This window comes from Paramormyrops kingsleyae, chromosome 18 (genome assembly GCF_048594095.1).
Source record: "Paramormyrops kingsleyae isolate MSU_618 chromosome 18, PKINGS_0.4, whole genome shotgun sequence".
Taxonomy (NCBI): domain Eukaryota; kingdom Metazoa; phylum Chordata; class Actinopteri; order Osteoglossiformes; family Mormyridae; genus Paramormyrops; species Paramormyrops kingsleyae.
This window is the reverse complement of record NC_132814.1, coordinates 14,062,146-14,077,287: the sequence shown is the minus strand read 5'-3', so window position 1 is coordinate 14,077,287 and position 15,142 is coordinate 14,062,146. Positions and strand designations below refer to the sequence as shown.

General features: G+C 43.8%; 1 protein-coding gene across 5 annotated transcripts in view; it reads left to right on the top strand.

Moving 5' to 3' along the window:
* The window catches only part of cadm2a (cell adhesion molecule 2a), a 312,847-nt gene that overhangs the window by 280,123 nt on the left and 17,582 nt on the right, over positions 1 to 15,142 (top strand). For all 5 annotated transcript variants that reach the window (XM_072701872.1, XM_023805316.2, XM_023805321.2 and 2 more), the window contains 2 exons: positions 13,668 to 13,829; positions 14,294 to 14,384. In XM_072701872.1, the coding sequence (XP_072557973.1) occupies positions 13,668 to 13,829; positions 14,294 to 14,384 (253 nt within the window). The remainder of the gene's footprint in view (positions 1 to 13,667; positions 13,830 to 14,293; positions 14,385 to 15,142) is intronic.

Sequence of the window (15,142 nt, the reverse complement as noted above, 5' to 3'; positions counted from 1 at the left end):
GTCACTTCAGGCTTACCATTCCTGTCAAAGCTGCAGGGATGTCAGTCTTTTGCGACAACTTGACTGTAAATGTTTCCAAGCAAATTATAGTTGCGCAAAGTCAGGCCATCACGACTGCTTTTATATTCTCTGCGACTGCAAATGTTCCCGTGGTGTCAGTCATATCTAATTTTGCAATGTGGAAACTTTATCAGACAGGAATTAGTCCGAACAGGGGGCAGGAAAACGGACTGCGGGGTTTTGTTTGATTTTAATCAACTCTCGCTTTCCTCAAGTCAAGCTCATGATAAGACCGTAAGCTGTCAGATATGGTCACTGGGACTCGTCACTCTATTTTCCTTTAGAAGCATTTGTTTGTTCTTGGTATTTTCGATTAAAGGATTGTTGACTCAAAAGATGCAGAAAGTCAACAAAATAATCTCATTACAATTCTTTGAGCTCTTGATTACACCCCAAAAAAGGCAATTGTCTGAGTCTGACCTGTCATTGATTCGGGATTTAACATCATGATTTTTAGACAGCGAAAGGAAAATAAATAAATAAATAAATAAGGTCATTGGCAAAGTTGTCCTTGACACCGTAAACCTAATTAAATACCTGCTACTTGAAAACACCAACAGTATCCTTTAATTAAAATGAGAATAGTCCTAATTAAAAAACACATTTTTCAAATGCTAGACAGTTCTTGTTAATCACAGTGGACAGATTGATCATTGTAATCATTGGGAACAAAACATTGTGTTAAGATGGGCAATTATAGTTGGTTATTTATTTGCTATTGAGGTATTGGTTGTGTATTTAAACACATCCTAAAGAATTATTCATCTTATGTATTAATTGTATTTCATTGAATCTTGGTTTCCAGTGATTTAAATGGTCAGAATGCCTAACAAAAATAAACCAAGTCAACTGGGGCTACTGGTTATCAAGCTGTAATGAGGTAACTGGTCCGCTCTTATCCTTTGTCTCTGATTCCAAGTGTCATCTCTGTTATTAAAGTAAAAAGTGACAAATTACCATCCCCATCCCTACTCTGCTGGGGTGAACTTCCCTGTGCGTTGTGGTATAATGAGCGCTTACACACAGGTGAGGCCGTGACAGAGAGTACACATCGTCCACCACACTACTGTGTAATGTAAAGCTGCACTGTGCTGCACTGCACTGTGCTGCACTGCACTGTGCGGCTGGTGGCGTTCCCACGCATCAGTCCTAAACGGTCAGCCCTTAGCAGTAGTCGTAAATAGACAGTGCTGCCTTGGTCAAGGCCGCGTGCTCGAGTTTGAGCTTGTGAAGGTTCTCCGAGGAAGTGTCACACCCTAAGGCTGGGGTGGAAACGCAGGCTTCCTCACAGACACCACCTTGGAGGAGGACAAGCTGGAAAGTAGCTGACTAGCCTCAAAAAAGAAGCTAATAATGGTGCTTAGACCTAATTTTCCCAGCCAGAAACAGTGCTAAATCTCGTAATTGGGGCTATGTTCTCTTAAATGAGCCTTTCTGAGGGGACGATTCCAGATGGCTATTTTGTGGAGTAAGTTAGACCGTGTCTTTAAAGGTAATACTGAACTGTTAATACATCTCAGAAATGACATACACACACTTGCGCCTGGAGAACATTTGGACATAGTCATGATAGCAATCACTTCCATTTATCTGAAAAAAGGTAGGGCTTGCAGTACACTTTCCCTTTGTCACAGGTAAATAACTATGATTAGATTCGTAAGTAGCAGGAATGGGGCAGTTCTGGCCAGTGTAAAAGTGCTTTAGCTCAAAGTCGACTGTCGAGCATTGCCTAGGTCTGCAATGGGTCAATTACAAATGACAAGGTTCAGCACTTTAATCGTGTGTTTTAACCACTTCTGTGGGGTCAAGATACAGGAAGGGGAATAATCACTTCTGTGCACAGCTGATCAGATCACTATAGGAATAAAAATTATCAAAGACAAAACAGACATGTTTAATCACTGTAGTGAAAACTGTTAATATTGAGTTTGGGGTTTATTACAATTACGGAATTAAAATTGATGTGAATTAGTCATTGTGTGAACTCATTCCTGGGATACATTTTCAAGAAATTTTCTGTGGACTTAATGGGTTTTGGAAATTTTTACGTTGGATACGTTCTTTGTTGGATTACATGAGGACTGAGTTTCGGTTAACATATCATGAGGAAGCCTGACCATCACTGGTTGTCTCATCTCAAAAACAACAAAAAAATGGGCCAATTTTTGGATATTTGCTCATCAGATGTGGTTTCACATTGGACAGTGGGGTGATGGTCCCATGTTGATGGCCACCTCCACACATGTCTGTGTCTGACCCTCTAACACCATCAGAGACTGGCCATTGGGGGTCCTTAACAGCAGTGATATACATACTATATCTCACACTCAGAACTAAAAGCTACATCTCTCACTCTCGTTTCCCACAATACTTCTGCTCAAATCTGGCTGTCACCACGCCAACATCTTCAGCTCCTCCTTTGTTCTGACGGGACTGAGACATCCTTTGGAACCGAGTGAGGGCTGGGGTGACATTTCACCCTTTGCAGGCGTGTTTTTGGGAGCCAGTTTCCATTCTAATGGCAGGGCTGTCTGCAGTGAGATTGTTGCTTATTTGTGGCTCTTCATTCCGATAGGTCGTTGCAGACAGTGAGAAAATAGCGAGGGCTATGTTTGCCGTGTCCAGTTGTTCACAAGTCTGCAGTGCAAATGGGAAAACAATGTCAGGCAAACACCAGTTTTTTTTCTGTGGTTCTGTGGATTTGTCCTTTGCCATAGTATGACTGAGATTGGCAACTGCTAGAAGAAAGTTTGCAATTTCAGCTGCAGGTTTAAGTATGGAACCCTGTGAATAAAATGTCTTTCTGCCTACATTAAGCTCTCGATCTCAGCAACCAGCGTGGCAACAGATGCAGTACCACATGTATATTTATGTACTACGGAGTGCAAACTGAACATTTCCCATGAAAAATGCAATCCCAAATCCTCAGAGTCATGCTTCTGATGTGAATAACACATGTATCATAATGCTGTTTTCCGTCAGATTTGAACCCCTGCTACCGACGACAAATCTCTTTGGAAATTGTGGTTTTAATAACGATTTACCACGCTTTTCACTTTGAGAAAGGATGCTCAGAGGAAGTGGACGTCCGTTCCTCGCCATGGCAACCCACACGTCGTTCCGCACCATTGCCTGAAACGCAGGTTAGACACTGACGTAATATATTTATACACAAAAAAAAAAACACTACAATAGGAAAAATCCATAAGTGGGCAAGAGCTTGTCACGTGGTAATCCATGAAGGAAGCCCTGGTGACTTTAAAAATAAAGGTTAGAAAAGATTCGCATGTCAAGAAGGGACAGTGATTTATGTACATGCGGGGAATCATTATGTAGCATGAGTGATGTTTTTTTTTTTCCAGCTTTCACGGCCTGAATAGGGCGGCAGAGCTCCATAGAGGACGCTAACGCAAAGTAACAGGCTCTTTGTAGCGTCTCTATCGGCTGAGTCAGGGCAAAGGCACACAGAGGCGTGGTCCCGGAGCAACAGACTAAAGCTGACCATTACGATAAGGGCTATTCACACCCAACTCCAGCGCACCGGCTAATTCGTCTCTGTGACATCTTCGGTTGTTTGTCACTGTCACTGCTTATTACTGACCTTCTGTAACACATGGGTTATGTCAGCAGTATCGGACTCCTGAAAATGGCTACAGCAATATAAGGATTAAAGTTTGCATGAATACAGAAGATCCCTATTTGTGAGTCAGAGGTCCTGACTAGCAGGTTATAGCAAACAATGTTATTACACTAAAGAAAAAGTCATTTTAAGGACGGGAACCTAAAAACTATGTGGCAGAAAAACAAATAAGCTACATCCTTAAGTGCTATTGCTGTGTGTTTGTTGCAGTATGAAAGTCTCCTTGTTTGAGACAGACATTTTCTCTAGCCATTGTGCAATTTCTTAACACTGAAGGAGTTCCTCACCTGTGCCACAAAATATACAAAATTATATAAGAAAGCTTGGAGCAGAACTTTTTTTATTTGCTTGCAAATTTCACTTGAGGAGTTGATGGTTTATTTCCAGATTGATGCAGACTGATTATGTAAGAGTTTGGTTAGATCAATGGTATAAGCTTTCATCCCTTTGAAGTGTTACAGAGCCCCGGCTGATGCTGCTCACACTACATATTTCATGGTGTTAACACCAGTCTCTGCCTATTGCCGTAGGATTAGTGGGATATTCACCCACCACCACCACCAATTATGGTACCCTTAGTAATGGTATTAGGACTAAATCTTAAGCACAGTTCAAATCTTCAGGCCAACTAGGCCTGAATGGTGACAAGGTTGTTCACCACACTCCGAAACGCCAGCAGAAACTGCCTCAGATGACCGTCCAGTTTAATGACATTTTCTTTCTCGCACCAACTTTTTTCTCTCTCATTACGGAGCACTTTCTTAGTGGAGGGCGGGCCTGGATGCCCTGCAGACACATGACTAATGGAATAGGACTCAGATCCGAGGTCCTTCCCTTGGAATGCTGGGAATGTAGCTGGCAGAGAAAGGCCATTGGTGACACATCGCTTCTTCAGCAGCAGTGTGTGCAAGTCTGTACTGCAGCAAGCTGTCATTCAAAGGGGAGAACAGTGTGTGCAAGTCTGTAGTGCAGCAAGCTCTCATTCAAAGGGGAGAACAGTGTGTGCAAGTCTGTACTGCAGCAAGCTCTCATTCAAAGGGGAGAAGAGTGTGTGCAAGTCTGTACTGCAGCAAGCTCTCATTCAAAGGGGAGAAGAGTGTGTGCAAGTCTGTACTGCAGCAAGCTCTCATTCAAAGGGGAGAACAGTGTGTGCAAGTCTGTACTGCAGCAAGCTGTCATTCAAAGGGGAGAAAAGTGTGTGCAAGCCTGTAGTGCAGCAAGCTGTCATTCAAAGGGGAGAACAGTGTGTGCAAGTCTGTACTGCAGCAAGCTGTCATTCAAACGGGAGAACAGTGTGTGCAAGTCTGTACTGCAGCAAGCTGTCATTCAAAGGGGAGAACAGTGTGTGCAAGTCTGTACTGCAGCAAGCTGTCATTCAAAGGGGAGAAGAGTGTGTGCAAGTCTGTACTGCAGCAAGCTGTCATTCAAAGGGGAGAACAGTGTGTGCAAGTCTGTACTGCAGCAAGCTGTCATTCAAAGGGGAGAACAGTGTGTGCAAGTCTGTACTGCAGCAAGCTGTCATTCAAAGGGGAGAACAGTGTGTGCAAGTCTGTACTGCAGCAAGCTGTTATTCAAAGGGGAGAACAGTGTGTGCAAGTCTGTACTGCAGCAAGCTGTCATTCAAAGGGGAGAACAGTGTGTGCAAGTCTGTACTGCAGCAAGCTCTCATTCAAAGGGGAGAACAGTGTGTGCAAGTCTGTACTGCAGCAAGCTGTCATTCAATGGGGAGAACAGTGTGTGCAAGTCTGTACTGCAGCAAGCTGTCATTCAAAGGGGAGAAAAGTGAATTCAATCCCCAAGTGTTTTTAAAATGTAAAGTTTACAGACACACACACACACACATATATACACAAACACATATACACCGAGACACACACACGTTTGTATTCATATTTTTGTGGGGACTCGCCATTCATTCTATAGGAATAACCCTAATTCCAACGATAACGACCTTAACCCCTACCCAGCCCTAAACTTAACCATAACTAACCCACCCCCCCCCCCCACACACACACACACACATCATCATCTCATTCTGAATCAAAGGGTATTAATATGAAGCCAGCTAACCCTTAGTTGCTGTAGTAGCCTGTTCTCTGGGAAGGCTTTCCAGTAGATGTTGGTTGGATCATTGCTGGTGGGATGGATTTGCTGCCGTTCAAGCTGGGTATTGATGCTGGGTGATCAGGTCGCTCTCTGTGACCTTGTGTGGCTGTCTGCTTAATTTTACAACTCTATGTCAGCAATGGGTGTGACTTATCATGGGTGTCCCAATACTTTCATAGTGTATATATGGGACACCACAGGACAATAAAGCTATAAAATTATTGCTTCATGATATTTCTTGAAAATGAGATTTTACCAATGGCATCCGGAAGATCCGAAGCCATGGAAGAATGAGTTTTTTTTGTCATGGTGCTGACGCAAGGCTTTGTTTCATACGAGTGATAAGGCCAATCGAGCAGCAGCGACCCCCCCACTCCATCCCAGGAGCCCCCTTCTTGTTCCCCTACTCCCTCTTTAATACTTCTTCCAGACTTTTTGTTTCAACAGAGCCCCACCAGCCTAACTTTTAGCTTTATCTGTGTATGAAGTCATTTCTCTCATGGAATTTTATATTTGCTTAGAATAATCTTAGAAATCTGTGATTGGTTGGTGCTCCATCCTGCGTTTATTCCCTGCCTCCTACATCCCTATATAGGACAAGCAGTATAGAAGATGAACGAACGAACGAACGAACAAACAAACAAGCAATCGAACAAGGAAACAAATTAAGGAATGAATAATCGTAAAGATTATTTTAGAGTAGGTGTGCATTATGCAAGGTTTGAATGAGAAAATTAGAATTTTTGTTTGTTTGTTTTTTCATTCATGGCTCCCATCTTCCGTTATAAGTTTAGACCTGACTGGCTGGTTTTTGGTACAGACGTGGTCTGCCTGCGGTGACTCAGCTGCACACATGTGGGCTCGGCGTGATGGATTTCTAAAGAATGCTCCACTGAGGCTGGAGACGATTCTGCCCAGAACCCATCCGCTGGAGTGACTTACGGAGGTGGACATTTATGAAGGGGGGGGGGGGGGACGGAAGCAGTGGAAAGGAGTACAGAGGGAAAGTCAGAGAGAGACAGAGAGAGAAGGATGTAGGAGGTTTGTTTTTGCTGTGTCGCTCCTGCCAAGGTACATCTGGCCATTCAGTCTCCCGGGCCCCTGTCTGCCATTCAGTCTCCCGGACCCCTGTCTGCCATTCAGTCTCCCGGGCCCCTGTCTGCTCAGTGCGTGAAGTCAGTCTGCATGGTTTCGTAGTGAAGAAGAGCCAAGTAAACAGCGTTTTTAACACTGGTGGAAAACATCCTTTGGTTTTATTTGTCTACTTATTTTTAGAACAGAATAGTGAGACTTTTTCAATCGACGGGGAAATTCTCTTGTCACAGACACGCAGAGCTTGGGGGTCACAGCAATAGATTCTGCTGACCGGGAGCAACATTTCTGGGGGGGGGGGGGGGACTTAACCCCATATTTTTACTACCAGATTTTGTGCCTGAAAGTAAACAAACAACTTTCGGGCTGGGGGGGATTCAAACCCATAATTTTAATATATGGCTACATGCCTGCAAGTGACCATTACAGTAGCATCGACTGTGTCCCCAGCGTTTAAACTGGGATGTACTGGTAAACTGTGCTCTACGGAATGATGACTTTAGAATATTTTATTCACCTCTATAGGATCCCCATCTTACTCTCCATGAGACCAACCACAGACATTAACTCATTTTATGCCCCCCCTCCCCCTTTTTAATTTTCCCTCATATCTTTTACCGTGCTTCTGAAGTGAACACCAAGATCCAGGATGGTTTCATGCCATCTGCTCATTATATGTAATATAACACAATGACATTCCTAGGATACCATCCTGGGATGGGCATTTGGCTATATTGGGTGGGCACTACTGTTCGAATGGCATCAGAGTCATGCCCCCGATATTGCATGACCAATATCCGTGGCAGCAGAACCCACACATTGCGTAGCTGCACACGCGCAAAGCCCCCACTACTAAAACCGCAGGAACAGACTGGCAAATCATGAGATAAACAGACTAGGATAGGGCAGGCCTCTGTTGTCCCCGCAGATGCTTCGAATTCCCGCAGTTCCAGGTGGGGACGGGCATTTAAATTCCGGTCTGCCGCGTGGAAATGAAATGCTAATCGTCTCCCCCCCACAGTCGCGGCGTGTCGCGGCAGCTATCTCGAATCGCCAGGAGGGCGGTCACGCTCAGGCGGCGCCAAGGAGGCTGTACCCTAACACCGGAACGGCGAGCATTGAAGGGTCCCCCCTCTGTGCACCAAACGCAATCCCACTATGAGTGTAATTACACAGGGCGGCGTGCATAATGAAGATTAGGAGTCTAGTTTTTTTTCCCAGGCCTCTGGTGTCGATGCTCGAGTTCGATCTCGCTCTCTGCCTTTTTTCTGTGCCTTTCCCCTCACTGTAAGTGGACCCCCAGCGTCAAGCGTCAGCACGACGCTTGACGTTACTTTCTCATTTCTGGCAATTTACGGCTAGCCTTGACAAACCTCGTCAAAGCTAGCTGTAAATTTACGATATGCTTCTCTATCGGATAGATCACACTTCAGTAGATGCACGACAGATAATAGGTATATGGGCGCTGTAGGAATATATGACTGAAAGATTTATGTAGACATAGGCACAGAGGAAAAGATGGTGCTCTGTATGGGAGAAGGTTAATCAGAGGCCCTAGCCCCCCCCCCACCCGCCACCAAGAAAACAGATCATCATTTCACTTCCTCCACACCACAGGTAATTTGAGGTTCCTAAAGAACTGCCTGTTTGGCCTATAGCTAGAGCCAGGTCTGAGGTTAATCACAATCACCATTAAATATTACAAGAATTACTGGAATCAGCTGCAGCGAGGATAGGCGTTTGATTACAAGGCCTTGCTACGGCACGGATCACTTTGTGTGTTGTTCGAGCCAGCCCAGGATGCAGCAGCGATGCTGTATTTACCTGTGGATATCGTCTGGGGGCTCGAGAGCGCTGTGCACAGGGCAGTCGCTGCTCACTGCTATATTTGTCTGTCTCAGTGTGCCCTCCCTGACACACCCTGTCTTCCGAATGATATTTCTGCATGCTCAAACGCCCCCGAGCGTGACGCCCATGCTCCCAGCGCCCCCTGGAGGGCTCTGATTGGCAGCTCTGTGGCATCCCCACTGACTGAAGAGAACTAAGCTAAGGTCTATGCCGATTTCGTAACAAGTCTACCTGGGCCCCGATTTCCAGCGCTGATCCCCAGTATTTCACACGTCCGTCTTCACCTTCATTCCTTCTGCCAGCGGAGGAGAGTCCTGTGAGTTCAGTGTGTCATAGAGATGAAAAAAGTGGGAAGAAGAGGAATAATATGAGAATGAAAAGACATAAGAGAAATATCCAGGAGGATATCTCACAAAATAAACGGAGGATGTCTCAAAAACACGTAAACATCTCTGTCACAAATGTTTTTAATCTCATAGCTATTGTAGAATTGAAAGACCCTGTTAATTATATCTCAGGTACATACATCTCCTCACAGTGTCTTAATTCTTAAACACCCTACATACAGCACATGGATACACGTTATACATCATGCCAATATGTCATTTCTCGTTATGCACCAAATATCTTTGCACGTATGACGTTTTTTGCAAAATTTTTGCGTGAATCGATATTGTCCGGGAAATCCCCATAAGGGCCGTCACAGGCTGGAAAATACAGACAGTGCTGTACTCAGAAAACAAGACTAGTTCTGGCTGGGTGGGGTTTAGCCGTATTGGATTACAAAAAGCTATTAGTTCTACTGTTTAAACCTCAGGTAAACATACCCCCGGACATATTTTAACATTGAGTATCGGAGGCTTGTATTTAATTAAAGTAATACATTTTACAGAACTGTATAGCAATTACTGTTTACTGTACTATAATGCAAATCATAATGTAAGACAATATATATGTAATAAAAAAGAAAATAGATGATAAATAGTACATTATAGAAAATAAAATAGGTCTGTGACATCACAATGCATCTCTCACATACCTTGTCCAAATGGATCTCCGATATGCGTTGTTTCGTTATAATTCACACTTGTAGAGACATAACTATAGTGTATATCAAGGACCCCCCCTGCCTTTGCACAGCCTCCCCCACGCACACTTATGCAGACACATACTAGTGCAGTACCATATATCGTTTCCGCATCATCATCGTGATGTCCACACGCGGAATAATCCATTGCAGCATAAGTAAAGCAAATTAAATCAAGCATGTCATGCTACAACATTTTTGCTTTTTTGATACAAAAGAAAAACGTGCATGGTTTTCATTTTCCATGACTAATTTACAAGATAAGTCTGTTTGATATAATTTATTCCAATTTAAGGGTTTTTGGATACACAGAGTTTGTTGCTAGTGAGTGACATGCACAGCGAATCACTAATCACAATGGGCGATATGCGATAATAATACAGTAGATATCGCATGTTATGCACATGTAATTCTCACATTGCAAGAAGTGCAATAGTGAGCTGGGTTGAGATCAGGCTATTTGATACCTTAATATTGTCCGGACCGCAGTATACGGTGTTTTCAAAAACAATGTTATTTTGCAATACATTTCCGGTATTTTGAAATCTTGGTGATGAGATTTGCCCACGGAGGGGTTTAGATTTCACTGAAACATGTTTTACTCTGTCATAGGAAACAAAGCTTAGCAAACTTTGCAATTTTAATGATTATTCCTTTTCAAGATTATGTTAAAAAATTTGTTTACTATTGGTGCTTTTGCATGAATTTTGCTTTGGTCCTCTGAGCCAATTGTAATCATTTCCATCCTTGCTGTTTAAATCACTCGAGGAGTTGGTGAGAAATTTATTTTGAACTCCTTCTTTGCTTTATAAATATTGCGATATTTATTGCAAAGAAAATCACACTGCGATATCCGAAATTTTCCGACGCCATGCAGCCCTAATGCATAGATATGTGATGTTCTGACAATATGATCCACACACACTAAAATGATCCATGAGGTTCAAAATACCCACAAATAGAGGAAACAAAAATAGCTGAAGTCTTTTTTTTCTTCAAAATGAGGTTCACATCCCAAATGTAAGGAAGGGGTGCCCCTCCCCCCCCCCCTCGCCCCCACATCCTCCGGATTTAAATTACTTTACCCGCAGCCAGCACTCCAGATTCACTCCTGTATGGATTCAAAAGGCCTGAACTATCTTGTACCATGTGACACATTTCAAAGAAAGTGAGGTACCGTGCTCTATGAAATTGGTCTCATGTAAAGATCAGAATATATTCACTGCCCCCCCCCACCACCACCACTACCTTATTGAAATTCATAAAAGATCACGTACATACTCGGAGCGAAACTGTGTGTTATAATTTATGTATTAAAAAACAGGGGAACTTTCCACTCTGAGTTGGAAATCTTGGTTCAGATGGAGACAACTTAGAAGCCCTTTTATCTAGTTTGTCTTGACTGCTTTCTTTTAATAGCATTTCTGCCTCATTTAATCCCATTTAATCCTGGATTGTTTGAGGTGAACCCCCCCCCCCCCAACCCACAGTGCTCAACAAAACCCATTGGAAAATTAAAAAAAAAAAAAAAAAAAAAAAAAAACATTGAAAGATTCTTACTGGGACAGTCTAGAGGGTGACCTTGCCACTTAACCATCATTATAATTCAAACAGAACAGAGGAGCCACAGACTAAAGGGATTAAATGACATCTTTCCCTCCTGACAGTTGTTAATAGTGTCTTTTGTACCTTGGAAGTCATTTAAAACAGGGATTACAAAGTTAATGTTTTATTCAGAAATATGTTGATTTTATCAAATGATTTTTTTTTGGGTGTCCCCCTCCCTTGCTCAGGTCAGAGGATATTGGCACTTCTCCATTTGGTCTTGTAAAAGGACGAAAGCCACCCTCTGTGAGCCTTTCATGCACTGAGTGGTGAAGGTAGTTCTTGTAATTTCTCGATGCACTGGCTGTGGTACAGTGACAGGCTGCCCCAGAAAACCAGTAACACTGCGATGTGAGTCATTTTAAGAACCCTCACCTATCATGTCGGTGAATTAAATGAAAATTAGTCTGCGGCACAATGAAATTCTGCTTCATTTTGCACCATCCAAAACTTCTTAACAGTTTCGGCTGCTTCAGAATATCACCCCGTTCCATCCAGCTGTCACCCATGCTGTAACTTATCCGGTATATGACAAAAAAGCCGTGAAAGTCGCATTTGCACTTCCCGCATCCGTGCCTGACGGAAGAGTAGTTCCCATGGAGCAGCAGTGAAAAGTCGCCGTCTGTAAATACTTTGGATTTGGCATGTGGAACTTTCTCATTTCCGACGACTTCAGGGGGCCACATTTCCAGGCCCTTTTCTCTGGCTCCACCGAAAGCCCTTTAAATCAAGAGGGGAAACCAGAACAAAAGACAGCTTCTATGTTTGCGTTGCCTAGGTGCCGGTGTTACGGTGGCAGGAGGTGAGACTCCCACACTTGGTGGAGGAGGAGGGGCGGGGAGGTGGGCCCAGTCTGGGCTCTTCAGGGCTTCATCCATCACAGGAAGGTCTTTGTCCCATTTCAAGATTCAAGATCTTTATCGGCCATGCGTAACCGGCAAACTGGGATGCGCTCTCAATCAGCCACACTAAACACAGTGCAAAACAATACAAGGCAGTGCAATATAGTACAGACAGTGTAAAATAATCATTCCTTACAAGAGTAAAACACACAACAACTGTATATTATATCAAAATTGAGTTTTGAGAATTGATCGAAATCGAGTCTCTTGGGCTCTGTTTTATCTTGTGGCAAAATATCTATGTTCAGCCATGCTCGGTTTTGAAGAAAACACTATAATTTACCTACCTATTACACGTACGGGTGAACAGTCAAAAACTACGAAGCCCTTTTTCTTAGTCTTAGTTTCAGCATAGTTATTTTGTCTTGCCTTTGTAGAGCTGAATACAGTGCAAAATGGTACAGGTGGTTCAAAACAGTGCAAAAACTAAACAAAATGCTGATACAGTGGTTGATAAAGTGACTGATAAAGTACAGTTTCAGGGCTATAAAGTCCAGGTGCCATGGATGTCACTGTCACTGCCACGGTTGTTGGAAATGCAAGTGGGAGTGACACATGTTTCAGGTGGGCAGCATTCTCCAGCAGTCCGACCGCTCATTAGCGCTGTAATTCCATCTTTTTGGTTTATGCACCACCGGGATTATGGGTAACGAATAGCATCCTGTCACTGCGAATAGCACGCCGTGACGGGTCGGTGTCGCACTTATAACCAGGTATTTCACAACAGCTTCCAGTGGCTGGTGTTAGGAGAGCTACTCTCAGGATTTTATCTGATTATCTTCACCTGGAAAAGTCAGAGGCACTTGGAAGAAACATGCCGAGGAAGAAAAGCAAGGAAAGAGCGTAGCAGGCAGAAGTTTGGCGGAAGCGGAGAAGTAGCAGAGAGTTTGGGGTTCACCCAGGAGAGGATGATAACGTTTGAATATTCATGCTGGAGGGATGGCTGGGAGGAAGCTTGGGGTTTTTCACACCTAGCAGACAAAGACTTTCGTTTCTTCTCATCACGAGTCTGTTTTCAGGGAGCCCCATCCCTGGCAGCTGCCCCCTTATGGTTTGGAAGGATAAAAAGGCAGCTTGTTTCTACAGGAAGTCGGGGAAGTGATTCACGTTTATGATAAAAAAATGTCCGATTTGGCTAAGAAAATTAAACTTAATTAAAGAAAACCCAGGACGAATGCAGGTGGAGCTCTTATCACCTCCGGGGTCCTCCTCCAATTTGAAGGTGGATATCTCCTGCCTGAGTTTTGTGTTTTGTTTTTTCTCATGCCCCCCCACCTCCCGCCTTTCCCCCCACCCCACCCCACCCCTCCAAACCAAACCGGTGCAGGCGCCAAGGAGGTGAATGCCAGCGGGAAGACGTTCACGGTGAAGAGCTCCGTCCAGCTCCAGGTGGACCGCGATGATGACGGCGTAGCTTACACGTGCCGGGTGGACCATGTGGCACTGGCGTTGTCGCCGCAGCAGGCCACGGAGGTGCTGGAGGTACACTGTGAGTATCTGGTGCATATCGCACATGTGGCACGGACATGCAGAAGGGAATAGGGTCTATCACCGTGTAAGTGCATCCAGGGTCTGGACACGTATTCAGGGCCAATCAGATTCCATAAAACTGAAAATAAAAGTGAAGTGAATGACCAGTGTTGGGCTTTTCAAGCCCAGAAGCTACAAATCCAGACCAAGATTTTGTTTCTACCAACCAGCTGAGCATAAAGAGTCACAGTCACAGAGTACTCAGCTGGTCGAGAGAAATAAAATCTTCGTCTGAATTTGTAGCTTCTGGACCAGAAATGCCCACCACTGTGAATGACTGTGTTCAGCACCTGACTTTTCTCCACCCCAAAATGTCCAAACGCCTCTACATACCATAACTACTACTACTGGTCCCAATAATAATAATAATAATAATGACTGTGTGCATGTGTGTGCATGACCACCTCTATGTTCTCCATGCAGATGCCCCTCGGGTGGAGATCACGCACTCTGCAGTACACCCCCAAGAAGGCGATTACCTAAAGCTGGAGTGCGTCTCCAAAGGAAATCCATCGTAAGTAATGATTAGGCCAAGAGTAGCTCCCCCTAGTGGGAGCAATGTGCCACATACAAGGTACACAAACAACGGGGTGGGGGGGCGTCATACCCACAGCGAAGCTTGCTGTTCACACTCGCCGCACTGTCCCGCGGGAGTGTGTCTGCAGTGGAGATGTTGGCCCTGATTGATGTCTTGAGTCACGTTGATCAGATACCATAAATTGGAAATTAATTACAAACAGCATCTGCCAAACATATTTCATCTTCACCCAGCCTTTTCAGATGGTATTCCATAATCCCACAACATATTGCGAAATAATAGTAAATCTTATTTTAATATTTAAGATGGTTTCCTTAATTACTGGCGGCTTATTGTAGGGACAGATAACACGGAGAGTCAGTGATTCCCCCAGTGCCTTAATGCTTTGGTATTTTTGTGTGTGTTTTTTTAATCCTTCCCAAAAACAGCATTTTCTGTCATTGACTGTGTTTTCTCTTCAGTGGAGGAAGTTTTTGAATAAGTGACTTTGACATTAATACTTTGATGGTCTTTCTTCTGTGGTGCTGTTAAGTGTGTCTGAACAAATTAGGCCTCTGTCACAGCAGAGCTGTGACACAGTGGTAAAGCTAAGGGTCAGGTTTCATAGCTGTACGTCAAGCTCAGTTATACTCAGATTTTTATTTATTTATTCATTTTTTGTCTATGGTCAGCAAACTATTTCAAAGGTTAAGATGAGTCAATTGTCATTCTTTTATACAGTTTAATATTTAGGG